The 13,634-nt window shown below is 43.8% G+C and overlaps 1 protein-coding gene across 2 annotated transcripts in view; it reads right to left on the bottom strand.

Moving 5' to 3' along the window:
- EYA2 (EYA transcriptional coactivator and phosphatase 2) overlaps positions 1 to 13,634 on the bottom strand; it is a 256,976-nt gene that overhangs the window by 167,985 nt on the left and 75,357 nt on the right. The window contains exon 2 of one of the 2 annotated variants that reach the window (XM_020887209.2): positions 6,496 to 6,614. In XM_020887209.2, coding sequence (XP_020742868.1) covers positions 6,496 to 6,604 — 109 coding nt within the window. In that variant the 5' untranslated portion in view covers positions 6,605 to 6,614. Of the gene's footprint in view, positions 1 to 6,495; positions 6,615 to 13,634 lie in introns of those variants that run through there. The other variant, XM_070472728.1, reaches the window with a different exon arrangement.

The following is a 13,634-nucleotide window of genomic DNA, read 5'->3' as shown; positions in this document are numbered from 1 at the left end:
TGACAGGCAGGTTCTTTACCACTAGTACCACCTGGTTAGCCCATAGGTTACTCTATTCATCCACCACCCATCCATCCACCTAACCAAGCATCCACTTCACCTCCATTCACTCACTCACCCACCCAACCATAAATAATTCTTAAGTATCTACCATAAGTCAGGCACTGAGCTGTGTGCTAATTAGGAACAGAAATTTAAATACATACATAGGAATAAAAAATTGTCTTCATCCTGAACTAATTCACCATCTAGAGCAGGGGTTATTAACCTTGGGTGCATAAAACTGGGTGCATTTGGAGAGCTTTAAAAACATCTCAGGACTTCTCAGGTTGTCCAGTGATTAAGACACTGTGCTTCTAATGCAGGGGGTGGGGTTCGATCCTTGGTCAGGAGAACTTAGATCTCACATGCCTCGTGGGGCAGCCAAAAAATAAAAATTAAAAAAAAAAAAAACAAAAAACCTCACTGCCTGGGTCACATTTCTGAACAATTAAATCAGACTCCTTGGGGGTAAGATCTGGATATTTGCATTAAATTTTTACCAAAAAACTTCCCAGGAGAGTCCAATGTGCACCCAGGTTTAAAACCAGTCCTGGAGCCTGGTTCTCAAAGCATGGTCCCTGGACTGGCAATATCAGCATTGTCTGGGAATTGCTAGAAATGCAAATTCTTGGGCTCCACACCCAAACCATGACAGAAGCAGAAATGTGGGCATGGGGTCCTGCAACTGGTGTGCCAGCAGAACTTCCAAGGTGATTTAGATGCACCAGAGAATTTGAGAACATAAATGTATCTCCTTAAATTACAGAAATATACATTTATGCACACGTAACATGTAAAACATAGAAGAAATCTTCAACAACAGGAACACAAAACACTGATAACAGTAGTTACTTCTGGGGAGGGGAGGAAACCACTAAGACTGGGTAAATGCAGAAAAGGGGAATTTGGGCTAACATTCAAGTTTTTATAAGGACTATGTTACCTGGTGAAATTAAATTGTCTTAAGAAAAAAAGGCAGCAGCAAGGGAGGGCGCTGCAGACAGGGGACACAGCTTGTGCTAAGGCTGTGAGATCACGGAGGGTGGAGCTCATTTAATCACCGCATACTACAGTCTTGCAGAATGCTGTGTCTCCTGTCTTGATTCCTTTTACAAGTATTTCTTCTTCTTTTTAAAATGGTGAGTATCATTTTAAAAAACTGAGGTATGGTTGATTTGCAATGTTTCATGTGTACAGCAAAGTGATTCAGATTTTCTTTCATTATAGGTTATTGCAAGGTATTGACTATAGGCACTTCCATGGTGCTCCAGAGGTGAAGACTGCTCTTTCACTGCAGCATATGTGGGTTCGATCCCTAGTCAGGGAACTAAGATCCTGCAAGCCATGCAGCACAGCCAAAAAAAAAAAAAAAAAAAAAAGCCTACTGGGGACTTCCCTGGTGGTCCAGTGGCTAAGACTCCACACTCCCAATGCAGGGGTCTGAGGTTTGATCCCTGGTCAGGGAACAAGATCCTATGTGCTGCAACTAAGACATGGTGCATTGAAATTAATTAATTAATTAAAAAACCCAAGATATCGAGTACAGTTCTCTGTGCTTTACAGTAGGTGCTTGTTATTTCTCTGTTTTGTATATAGTAGTATGTACCTATTAATCCCAAACTCCTGATTTATCCCTGTCCCCCCTGTGGTAACTGTAAGTTTGTTTTCTTAACTATTTTTTAAGCACTTACTATGCATCATACCTTGTTCTCGGCAGATATGTAGGCAACTAAAGTAGGTAAGATCTGCCTTCAGGGAACTTACCTTCTGGTGGATGGGCAGACAAAAAGTGAGCAAACACAGCACGCCGGGCAGGGAGCAGGAACACAAACAAAATACACAGAACAGCATGGCTGGGTGTTCTGCTGGCTTCCCTCTCACCCTGCTCCAGAACCTGACCTGTTCTCCCCTTTCATCACCACCATCCCATCTAAGCCGCCATGGCCTCTCACTTTACTGAAACTCCTTCCTCTCCAGCCCCTGGACTCCCATTTGTGCATCCCCAGTCCTTTCTCACGTCCACGTAGATCAGATCATCTCCCATCTGCTCTCAACCCTCCCACAGCTCCCATCTCACTCAGGGTAGAAGCCAAGTCCTTCCAAGGGCTCATGGAGTCTGATCCTGGGTACCTCTCTGACCTCATCTCCCTGCCACTGGTCCCTGGATCACTGGGCTCCAGCTACACCAGCCTCCTTATTGCTCCTCACGTGCTCTGGGACAGCTGCTGCCTCAGGACCTTTGCACAGGCTATTCCCTCTGCTCCTAAGGTTCTTCTCCCCTGTCACCATGAAGTGCTCTCGCACACCTCCTTCAGGTCTCTTTTTCTTTTTTCTTCCTTAAATTAACTAATCTATTTGTTTGGCTGTGTTGGGTCTTAGTTATGGCACATGGGATCTTCATTGCATCATGTGGGACCTTTCATTGCAGTGCACAGGCTTAGTTGCTCCAAGACATGTGGATCTTACTTCTTTGACCAGGGATCAAACCCAAGTCCCCTGTATTACAAGCAGGATTCTTAACCACTGGATGGCCAGGGAAGTTGCTCTTTCAGGTCCTTCTTCAAGTGTTCCCTTCCCAGTGACATTATTTCTAGCGCCCCAATAAAAACTGCAATCCCACGTCCCTGCATTTCTTATCCCACCTTGCTTTCTTCCCCCACTGCACAGTATGTGACACCATCCACCACGCTATATATTCTTCTTATCCACTGTTATCACCAGACCCTTGTCCTACCAGCACCCTGGGTTAGGCTCCAGGAGGCAAAGCTTTTGTATTTTCTTCCTAGTACTTACACAATGCTGGGCATGTGCTTGAGGAAACATTTCTTGAATGAAGGAATGAATGAATAAACAAATGATTACTTCTGAAGGGAAAGACCTCTCTGATAAGAATCGGAGGATGAAGGGATGGTCCTGTGATGGAAGGAAACCTGGTCCAAGCAAAGGAACAGCGAGTGTGAAGGCCCTCAGGGCAGAATCAGACTTGTGAGTTAGAGCGAAAGAAACCAGGCCAGGGGCTGGGCGCCGTGGGCAGGGGCGATGCGGAGGGGTCCAGCCTGAGAGGCTGCCCGGGACACAAAGCGGAGCCCCCCAGCCAAGAGTAAGGAATTCAGATCTGATTCTGTACTTTTTAAAAACACCAAGCCCGCTCCATATCATTTTTAAGTTTTAAGTCATATCAACCTCACATCGACCATGAGCTTGGTGGACTAAATATTCTACTTAACAGAAGAGGCACATGAGCCCCCAAGAGACTAGGCCGCTAGATTAGGACTTTACAAAGGTGGGGGTTAAAGTAGGAAATACAATGGGAGCCTTGGGGGGTTTCTTGGGTTCGAGTTTCCCCCCCGGACCTCCCGGAGTGTAGGCCTTGTGGCCCATGCCTCCTGGGGTCCTCCTTGGGGCTGGGCCCTTGCAGTCTTGCTGTAACAGAAGGGGCGGGCCCAGGAAGGGGGAGACCAGAGGTCAGGCAGGAGTGTCAGCTGAGTCTGACACTTGAGGCCACAGCTAGAGTGGAATGTCCCCTGCTGAGTCCCGGAGCTCACTGCCCACACCAATAATCAAGAGAAAGAAACATGTGTATGTTGTCTGTGTGCGTGTGTGTGTATGTGTGCGCGTGTAACCTGACCCTGCTGGCCCTGCCTGGTCTGAATTTGGAAGCAACCTTTCTCTGCCCCTTTGCTCACCCCCAAAGTCTTTCCCTTGGCCCCAGCTGACCCCCCGACATTGGAAAGGGTGCAGACAGCTCCAAGTCACAAAAAAGGAGAGAGGTGAGGTGTTTGTGGGTACCACCACTGGGGGAGGGTACGAACATCTGGGGTCTGAAGATCCTTAAGATCTTGAGTTTAGAAGCAGAGAGTCTGGAGCTGGGGGACTGGGTTTAATTCCTGGCCCTGCCATGAGCTGTGTGACTTTAAGCCAGTTACTCAACTCCCCAGGCCTCAAGTTCCACATCTGTAAAATGGGCTCACAACCCAATAGAGGTGTAATAATTACATGAGAAACAGTAATTAGGAAAATGGACTTTCGAGTCAGACCTGTTGTTATTTAGTCTCGAAGTTGCATCCAACTCTTCTGCAACCTCATGGACTGTAGCCCGCGAGGCGTGGGGTTTTCCAGGCAAGAATACTGCAGCGCATGGCCACTTCCTCCTCCAGGGGATCCTCCTGACCCAGGGACTGAACCTGTGTCTCCTGCACTGGCAGGCATATTCTTTACCACTGTGCCACCCGGGATGCCCCGGAGTCTGATTCCTTAGGTTCAAATTTGGCAATCACTAAACTGTTGTCTCAGTCAAGCCACTTAACTTGTGTCTCATGTGTAAAACAAGTGTCCACTTCTTAGAGTTGCAGACACTAAAGTGTTAATACATGTTAATGACTGACACATAGCAGGTGCCAAGGGTTTGCTTTGACAGTGATGGAGGAGAAGGAGGATTCATCTAGATTTCTATCAACTCTGAACAGGACCTGAGACAGAATAGATGCTCACAAAAACGAAGGGCAAGAGGGGGTGGCAGTCACTCACGTTCGCCACAGCTGCCCCTCCGTCCCCAGTGGTGGCAGCCAGGTTCCCAGGTGGGGACACAGGCCCAGCACTTCTAGAGCACTCAGCGTCTCCAGAGAAACTAGAAATCCAGATTTTTATGTGCACTCTCTCAATTTTTACAAGTTACCTTTATTTAAACCACAGTATAAATCAAACAAAGATGCACCTGAAGGCCACCTGTGAGCTGCCAAGTTTGTAACCATGGATTTGAGTCCACTGTGACTATTTGTCTTTTTCTTTTCTGGCCATGTTGTGTGGCATGTGGGATGTGATAGTTCCCTGACCAGGGATCAAACCCGAGTCCTCTGCATTGGAAGTGCAGAGTCTTAACCCACTGGACTTCCAGGGAAGTCCCCATTGCAGCTATTTAATTCAATGGATGTAAGTTTATTTATTATGCTTCCAAGCTGGTGGCTCAGTAAAGAATCTGTCTGCAATACATGAGACCGAGGTTTGATCCCTGGGTCAGCAAGATCCCCTGGAGAAGGGAATGGCTACCCACTCCAGTAATCATGCCTGGAGAAGCCCAAGGACAGAGGAGCCCGGAGGGCTAAAGTCTATGGGCTCGCAAAGAGTCAGACATGACTGAAGGACTGATACTTCACATAACATCACCTCATTTGACCCTTGCAGTAAGCACCCTACAAAGGGGTCATGTTTCCCAGCTCCCCATTCGACAGGTGAGAAAGTTGAGGCTCAGAAAGGATGAACAATTTGCTCAAGGTCACTTGGCTGGGAGTCAGTCTGGGATCCTCCTCCCTCAGCAGTCTATGCCCTTTTCTGTTGCTACTGGCTCTGAAATGAAGAGTCTTTAGTTGACTGGTGCCTTCAGGCTGAAGGAAAAGGAAGACTGTCTTTGAACAGGGCTCTGGAACTTATCTCAAACTCTCAAAGAGCTCAGGGTGGCTTATCCAGATGCTACACAGGCCTGGGAGGAACAAGAGTGTGTTGGTCTACCATGCAGCTTTGGCACAGGAGCCCAGACCCTCTTGATGGTACTCTCAGCAAGGCTGTTTCAGCTTCACGACCAGCATGTAAGACATTACTGACTGCTCTCTCGGTGACAGCAGTAATTACTCCCCAAAGCCTGGATTTGCTTAAAAGCAAATTCCTTCTGATGTTATATTCAACTAGAACCATGTCTCTTTGGTTTTCCATGACAATTACATAGCAGTGTGTCCCCACGAACTGGCCTCAAACATAGACAACGAAGGAGAGACAGCCAGGGGTCTTGGCATACCAGCAGCTAATCTCAAAGCTGCTCAAACAAAGGGTTAAGCCCAATGGTTAAACATAATAGCTTAATGCCTTTTGCTAAGTAACTCTGAGCTCTACCAGGAAGGCTGACAGATCCCAAACAGTGCAAACAATAGCTGGAATTGTTCTAGTGAAAACTAGTCCGACTGCATCATTTGCCAATAATTTTTTAAACAGCTTAACTCTCCTCTGCTTCCTTGACTCCAACCCGACCTGAAAGCAAAAGGCAGATGAGCTGTTGTCCCAACGTCAACCCCCGGTAAACAGGACGCCTGCCTGGATGGGGCGATGGCAGGAGAGGACTCAGAGGTCCAGCCCCAGAACCTGCAGGACACGCCCGGGGCCGGGCCTGGAACCTGAAACTGACAAGTGCCTGTGGCGGTGTCAGCATTTCTTGGAACTGGAGCCCAAGGCAGCAAGTTCAGCACACGAACCAGCACACTTTTACCTTTAATGACTAGACAAAATTGTTAGCAATGTACAAACTTTTGGTCCAGAGTCAATAATCTAATTGGATGGGAAGAGAAATTGTCATAATGACAGTACTTGGGAGAGGATGCGTGTCTAAGGCTGTCAGTCCCTTACCACGCTCCACGGGGTGAACGGAACCACCACCAGGCCCGCTACAACACACAGCAGGAGGCCTACCTTCTCTGTCACTCAGAGTCCAGACATCAGCGTCAGCACGGTTAAGCTTCAGTTTACCCGGACGATCACTGTTTACAGTAAAGCTGGGTGAGACCAGTAGTTCTAGCATTTCCTTGTACCTGAAAGAAAACAAAGGGAAATATAATTTATTCATTAATTATGCATGCTTCCTAATGATTCCCATTTCTTTCCCTAAGAGTATAAATATTAAAGCTGATTACCTAAACTCAGCTATCTTATAAATTCTACATCATAAAAATTCACTGAACTTTTCATCAGAGGGAAATGAGGAATTGAAATGAAGTACTTGCTCCCCTCCGGAGGATACACCCACTTGATTAAAACTTTTCCCCCCTTCCTCCTGTATTTTGCCATTAGAAAAATTATATTTGGGCCTCTTTTAAATGTCACCTAAGTGAGCTGGAGTGAGCCAGGGAGACTTTCCAATAGAGGCAGAGAGAAACGGGTGGAGAGGCAGGATTGAATTTGGATTCCTAGAAGCCAGAGGCGTGGAGAGAAGGTGGCGTTGACTGCAGTGAAGAGAGACTGAATGTGGTGTTACATGTCACTTGTGCAAACGGAAAAAGGCTCAAAAGATGTCATGGATATGTAAATACCCCTCTAGGCAGCAGAGCTCTCACTCAGCCCAGCACTGTGGTCTCCATCAAGAAAGAATACACTAGCTCCTGAATTACACAGGATTTTGATAAATGCTATGGGGTAGGGGAGGGCAGAAAGAGAAAGACAAATACCATGTGATATTATGTCATCGGGGAGTAAGGTTTTTGATTAATGTGTACAACGTCAAACACAGCAATTTTCAAAGGACTAAACTACAACCAATAACATGTGACACTGATTCAAGTGGTCCTCAAAGAAACGCTAAGGTAGTCACTGCACATTAGTATCCAAGGTCATCCTTGGCAGGATCCATTATTACTGTGTTAATAGAGCACAGTGTACCAATTGATGGCAACATGGTTATAAACACACATTCCATCCTGAAAAGATTCTGGATTCAAATTCCACTTCACTACTTGGTACTTTGAACAGGTTAACCAAACTGCTTTAAGTCAAAAGTTTTCTCATTTGAACAATGGGGATTATCAGTATCTCCATTAGAAGGTCATGGTGAAGATGCAAAGAGATGAGATATAAATAAAGGACCTACCAGGCAGCAACCTAAATGCCCATTCACTACCACAAGAATGAGGAATACAGGTAGAAAGGGCTCACAATGGAATACAATACAGCAATGAAAAAGGTTGCCCTGGAGTGCCATGAACAGATTGCCAAACAAAGCAATGGGCGATGAGACAGAAGGGTACCTAACGCATGATACCATTTCTATGAAGTTCAAAGATATACAAATCAATATTACACACTGTTCAGGGATAGATAACAACAACAACAACAAGATAATAATATGCATAGGAATGATAGGCACCTGTTTCAGGAGAATGGATAGCTAGCGGTCATCAGGGGATGCAATTTAGAAAGAGATACCCTGGGGCTTCAACTGTGTTTGCAACAATGTAGTTCAGAGGTTGACACAAACTCTGATCCATCCAAGTCCAGCTATCATCTGTTTTTGTGTGACCCATAAACTAAGAATGGCTTTCATATTTTTAAATGATTGAAAATAATCCTAAGAAGGATAGCATTTCACGACCTGTGAAAATTATGTGAAATTCAAATTTCAGTGTCCATTAGTAAAGTCTTCTTGGAGCACAGCCCTGCTTGGCAGGTTACTGTATCCTTCACGGCTACTTTTATGCTGCAATTTCTGTGTAGAGTAGTTGTCATAGAGACCCAGAAAGCTGAAAATATTTCATACCTGGCAGTAAAAGTTTGCCACCCCCTGTTTTAGTCTATAAGTAAGTGGTGGAGGGCAGGAGGAAAAGGGGGCAACAGAGGATGAGGCGTTGCATGGCATCACCGACTCAATGGACATGAGTTTGAGCGAGCTCCAGGAGACAGTGAAGGACAGGGAAGCCTGGCATGCTGCAGTCCACAGGGTCGTAAAGAGTCGGACATGACTTAGCGACTGAACAAGTGGTGGCTTAGTCGCTATGTCATGTCTGATTCTTGTGACCCCATGGACTATAGCCCGTCAGGCTCCTCCATCTGTGGGATTTCCCAGGGGATCTTCTCCACCCAGGTATGGAACCAGCATCTTCTGCATTGCAGGCGGATTCTTTACTGACTGAGCCACCAGGAGAGCTCTCATGGGTTACTCTATATCTCTGCATGCCCAAAATACTTCATAATTTTTAACAAAGAAAGAAAACACTTATCCCAGGACTTGCATATAGGAAAGACTTTATATATGCTTTTTAATCAGAAAAGAAAATTCCACACAAACTAGCTCCTAGTGTTTATGTCTTTCTGTGAGCTGATAAACATTTGGGTCCTAAGTATTCCTGTGTATACATGGGTCCTGAGATCCGGTTTTCTTGTTCCTCAAGTGCCACAAGGCACTTCAGAAAGAGGCCTCCGTGTCTCTTTGATATATCAAGACATATTTTGTGGAGTGCGGCAAACAGCAGACACTGAACTTATTGTCTGAGTGTAGGCGTCAGAAATTTGCATTTTATCCAAACTCATTCCCTTCATTCTTTTGGATATATGCAAATAATTAAAGGTTAAAAAATAAACAATGTTGTAAAAAATTGCATTGGTCTCTAAACATCCAAAGGCCACGTGTGGGTGTAAGTGTTAGTCGCCCAGTCGTGCCCGACTCTCTGAGACCCCATGGACTGCAGCCCACCAGGTCCTTCTGTCCATGAGATTATCTGGGTGACAGTACTGGAGCAGTTGCCATTTCCTTCTCTAGAGTATCTTCCTGACCCAGGGATTGAACCCAGGATTCCTGCACTGCAGGCAGATTCTTTACCGACTGAGCTACAAGGGAAGCCCCACGTGTGGGTATGAAAAGCAGCAAATTGTTAGCTAAATGACCAAATCCAGTGAAAAACATAAGGAATTATTTTTACTCCTTCTTAGGGTTTAAAAATATTTGAAGTAGTTGCCAATATTCAAAAATGAGGTGATTTCATGTAAGAATCTAGAGTTTCAGCTTCTCTTGAAGAATTAGAGGAATACTGACCGTTCTTGTATTGCAACTATCAGCTGGCTGCCCAGTTTGGTCAAGGCATATGAGCTCGTTTGCCATAGTCCCCACCACTCCCTAGTGTCTTGTATTTGACCCCCACCCCCACCCCCGGCTTTTTCCATCTCCTTTCCCCGCGGTCTTTCCAGGCTTTTGTTTGAGCTCCATGGATTATGTGCCATCAGACAAGCCTGATGGGGATAGAAACAGCAATGTGACACTTCTGGCCTCAGTCTCATAGCTTATGATTTTTTTACTGAGTATCACTGTCACCCTCAAGAGGAATCAGCACATCTAAACAGCATTTATTGACCTTATAGCACAGCAAGAAGGTGTCATGAGTTCTAACTCCGGGATGGAGTATCACTATTAAAACTTTGGTGTCTTCACCTTAGACTCTTGCCTAAGGTCCATGAAGGCCAGCTCAATGTGGAAACCACCCCTATTATCCCCACAGCATCTGATACAGAATCTTATTCATTCTGTCATCTGATTAACATCTGTCAAAGGATGAAAGGAAGGAGGAGACGGAGGAAGACAGGAACTTGGAGGGAGAGGAGAGAGGAAATCTGTAATTGGAGCAATTAGTTCTTTTAAAAACTCCTATTAATTTTTGTTTTCCTCCTCACCCTAGAGAATGCTCCTAATGTATTAAATATGTAATTATGTCTCCTTGTAAATGATGCTATATTTTTTTATGTGACATATGTGGGGTTTTTTGGTCTGTTTTTGGCCATGCCAGGCACATGTGGGATTTTAGTTCCCTGACCAGGTATTGAACCTGTGCCCCTGCATTAGGAGCATGGATTCTTAACCACTGGTCCGCCAGGGAAGTCCTGTGACATGTGTTTTAATTTATATGAATAGGATTACGCATGAGACCTCATTTGGTTTATCAGGATTTTTTTTTGTCTGCACTATGATTTTATAATATATATATATTATTAGATGGTTATTTAGCTTGTAGCTAGAATTCCATACTGCATACCCACTTTATTGTATTTATTCATTGCTCTAGTGATAGACATATAGGATGCCTTCATCTCTCAGCTACTATAAACAAGGTTGCAACGAACATATTCATTAAATATATATATACACACACACACATACACACACATGTATATGTAATGTGGTGTAGTTACACACACATACATATTCTTAAAACATATAAATATTTGAGGAGGATTCCTGTCTTACTGGGTATACATGAAATGAACCTGACCCAAGTACTAGAAGATTTTTCTTCATAAATCCTGGGTTAATATAGATTTTTACCTTAAGTACATGTGCGCTCTAATTTCATAAAATCTTGCTAACACTTGGCATTGTTAAGCTTTCTAATGGCTGCCAAACTGCTGAGTGGAAAGCAATTATTTCATACTGGTTTTAATTTTCATTTCTATGATTACTAGAGAGTTAGAACATATATTCACATAATTGTGGGCCATATGAGCTTCTAGGAACTATCTATTCATACCTTTTATCCTTGCCCATCCTTCAACTGGGTTTTCTTTTCTCCCCCTTTTTGTTGATTTCCTGGAGTGCCTTGTAGAGTCTAGGTATTACTCCATTGTTGGTTTTGTTTTTTTCTTTTTGATGACAAAGCAAAAGGAGTCCATCAAGGCTGTATATTGTCAGCCTGCTTATTTAACTTCTATGCAGAGTACATCATGAGAAACGCCAGGCTGGATAAATCACAAGCTGGAATCAAGATTGCCAGAAGAATATGAATAATCTCAGATATGCAGATGACAGAACCCTAAAGGCAGAAAGTGAAGAGGAACTAAAGAGCCTCTTGATGAAGGTGAAAGAGGAGAATGAAAAACTGGCTTCAAAACTCAACATTTGAAGAACTAAGATCATGGCATCTGGACCCATCACTTCATGGCAAATATGGAATGGCAAAAATGGAAACAGTGACAGACTTTATTTTCTTGGGCTCCAAAATCACTGTAGATGGTGACTGCAGCCATGAAATTAAAAGATGCTTGCTCCTTGGAAGAAAAGCTATGACAAATATAGACTGCATATTAAAAAGCTGACATATCACTTGCTGACAAGGTCCGTATAATCAAAGCTATGGTTTTTCCAGTAGTCCTGTATGGAGGTGACAGTTGGACCATAAATAAAGCTGAGTGCAGAAGAATTGATGCTTTCGAACCATGTGGCGCTAGAGAAGACTCTTGAGAGTCCCTTGGACAGCAAGGGGATCCAACCAGTCAATCTGAAAGGAAATTAACCCTGAATATTCACTGGAAAGGGCTGCTGCTGAAGCTGAAGCTCCAATAGTTTGGCCACCTGATGCGAAAAGCTGACTCACCAGAAAAGACCCTGATGCTGGGAAAGATCGAGGGCAGGAGGAGAAAGGGGTGACAGAGGATGAGATGGTTGGACAGCATCACCAACTCAACGGACATGAGCCTGAGCAAACTCCGGGAGATGGTGAAGGACAGGGAAGCCTGGCGTGCTGCAGTCTGTGGGGTTGCAAAGAGTCAGACACAACTGAGTGACTGAAAAACAAGAAGATATTGCAGGGCAACTAAGGCAGGACTTGAAGGCCCAGGGTCCCAGAGATGAGACGTGGACTGAGGTAAGTCTGGCCTCTACTACTTTTCCCCTCAAGACATTTGCCAATTTATAAGCATGGAAGAAAAAAAAAGCAGCTTGGAGTCTTCCAGTCTCAACGAGCTGGGGAGACAAAAATTGGAGTTCAGGTTACTAAGGCAGCTAAGACCCAAGGAGCTAAGATCTTAGACATGTGAGAACCACAGAGAAGTCAGCCTGACATCAGTGACAGTCGTTACCTTTGAGGTGTTTGCTGAAACCTAACCTGGGTGGGGTAAGAGTCAGAGAAGAAAAGTAAAAAGGGGGTGGCTAAGAAGGCAAGAAATGAAGCAGAGGATTGGCAATCTCCCAGTACCAGGGAGACAAAATTGGAGTGCATGGTCCATCAAGATGAGAATCCTTGGTAAACAAATCGGCCTTTTAATGAGACCTCTGAAAAGTCACTCCCTTGGAGTAAGGACCATCCAAATAGATCCTGTCTTGAATCATTTAAATCTCTTATTAGATCAAAGTGATTTGCCTCAACCGTCACCCCTTGCCAGAAGAGCAACTTTTCTTTTGGGGAAGACGTCATCTTCCAAAGTTTCCAAAAATTTTCCTACACAATGTTTAGCATTTCATAAAAATACAGGCATGCAAGAGACAAAACCAAACATTCAAAAACCATGACAAAAAAACCAAACATATATAAGATTCAGATATCAGAGTAACTAAGCAAGGACTTCTCAACAACCTTGATAATATGATCAAGAAAAGAGATTTACAATGGAAAATGCTACTAGAGAACTAGAATCACTAAAAAAAAAAATCAAATGGAAATTCTAAATCTGAAAAATACAATAACTGAAATTCAGAAATCAGCAGAGCATCTGAATCACAGATTGGATATAATAGAAGAAAAGAATGAACTGGGAGATAAGTCACGAGACAAATTTCAGAACGAAGGTTGGAAAACAAGTTTTTAAAAAAGCATAAAGTAAACATGGGGCATTGAGTAAAGGTCTAACATACATGTAATAGGACCACAGAGGAGAGGAGAGAGAGAACAACTTAGAAACAATATTTAATGATAAACTGGCCAAAAACCCTTCAAGATTGAGGAGGAACATCAAGCCAAAGCAATGAAGAAGTTTTGTGAATTAGAAGCAGGATAAATACAGAGAAAAATACTGCACGGCATATCACGAACTATACACATGTGAGAATATATTAATCTCAAAAGCAGTTAGAGGGGGAATAAGGCAAATTATTTTTAAAGAAAGTCTAATAAGACTTCTCAACAGAAGCCATGGAAACCAGAAAACAATGGAATTTTATCTGCCAACGTAGAATACTATGCCAACAAAAATCCTTCAAATATGAAGACAAAAATGAAACAAATTAAGATCATTTGCCACTTAATTTTGCTACAAAATTTAGATTACTATAGCAAATAGACCTGCAGTACAAAATAATACTC

This window comes from Odocoileus virginianus, chromosome 9 (assembly GCF_023699985.2).
Source record: "Odocoileus virginianus isolate 20LAN1187 ecotype Illinois chromosome 9, Ovbor_1.2, whole genome shotgun sequence".
NCBI lineage: Eukaryota > Metazoa > Chordata > Mammalia > Artiodactyla > Cervidae > Odocoileus > Odocoileus virginianus.
This window is presented reverse-complemented; position numbering and strand designations above follow the sequence as displayed.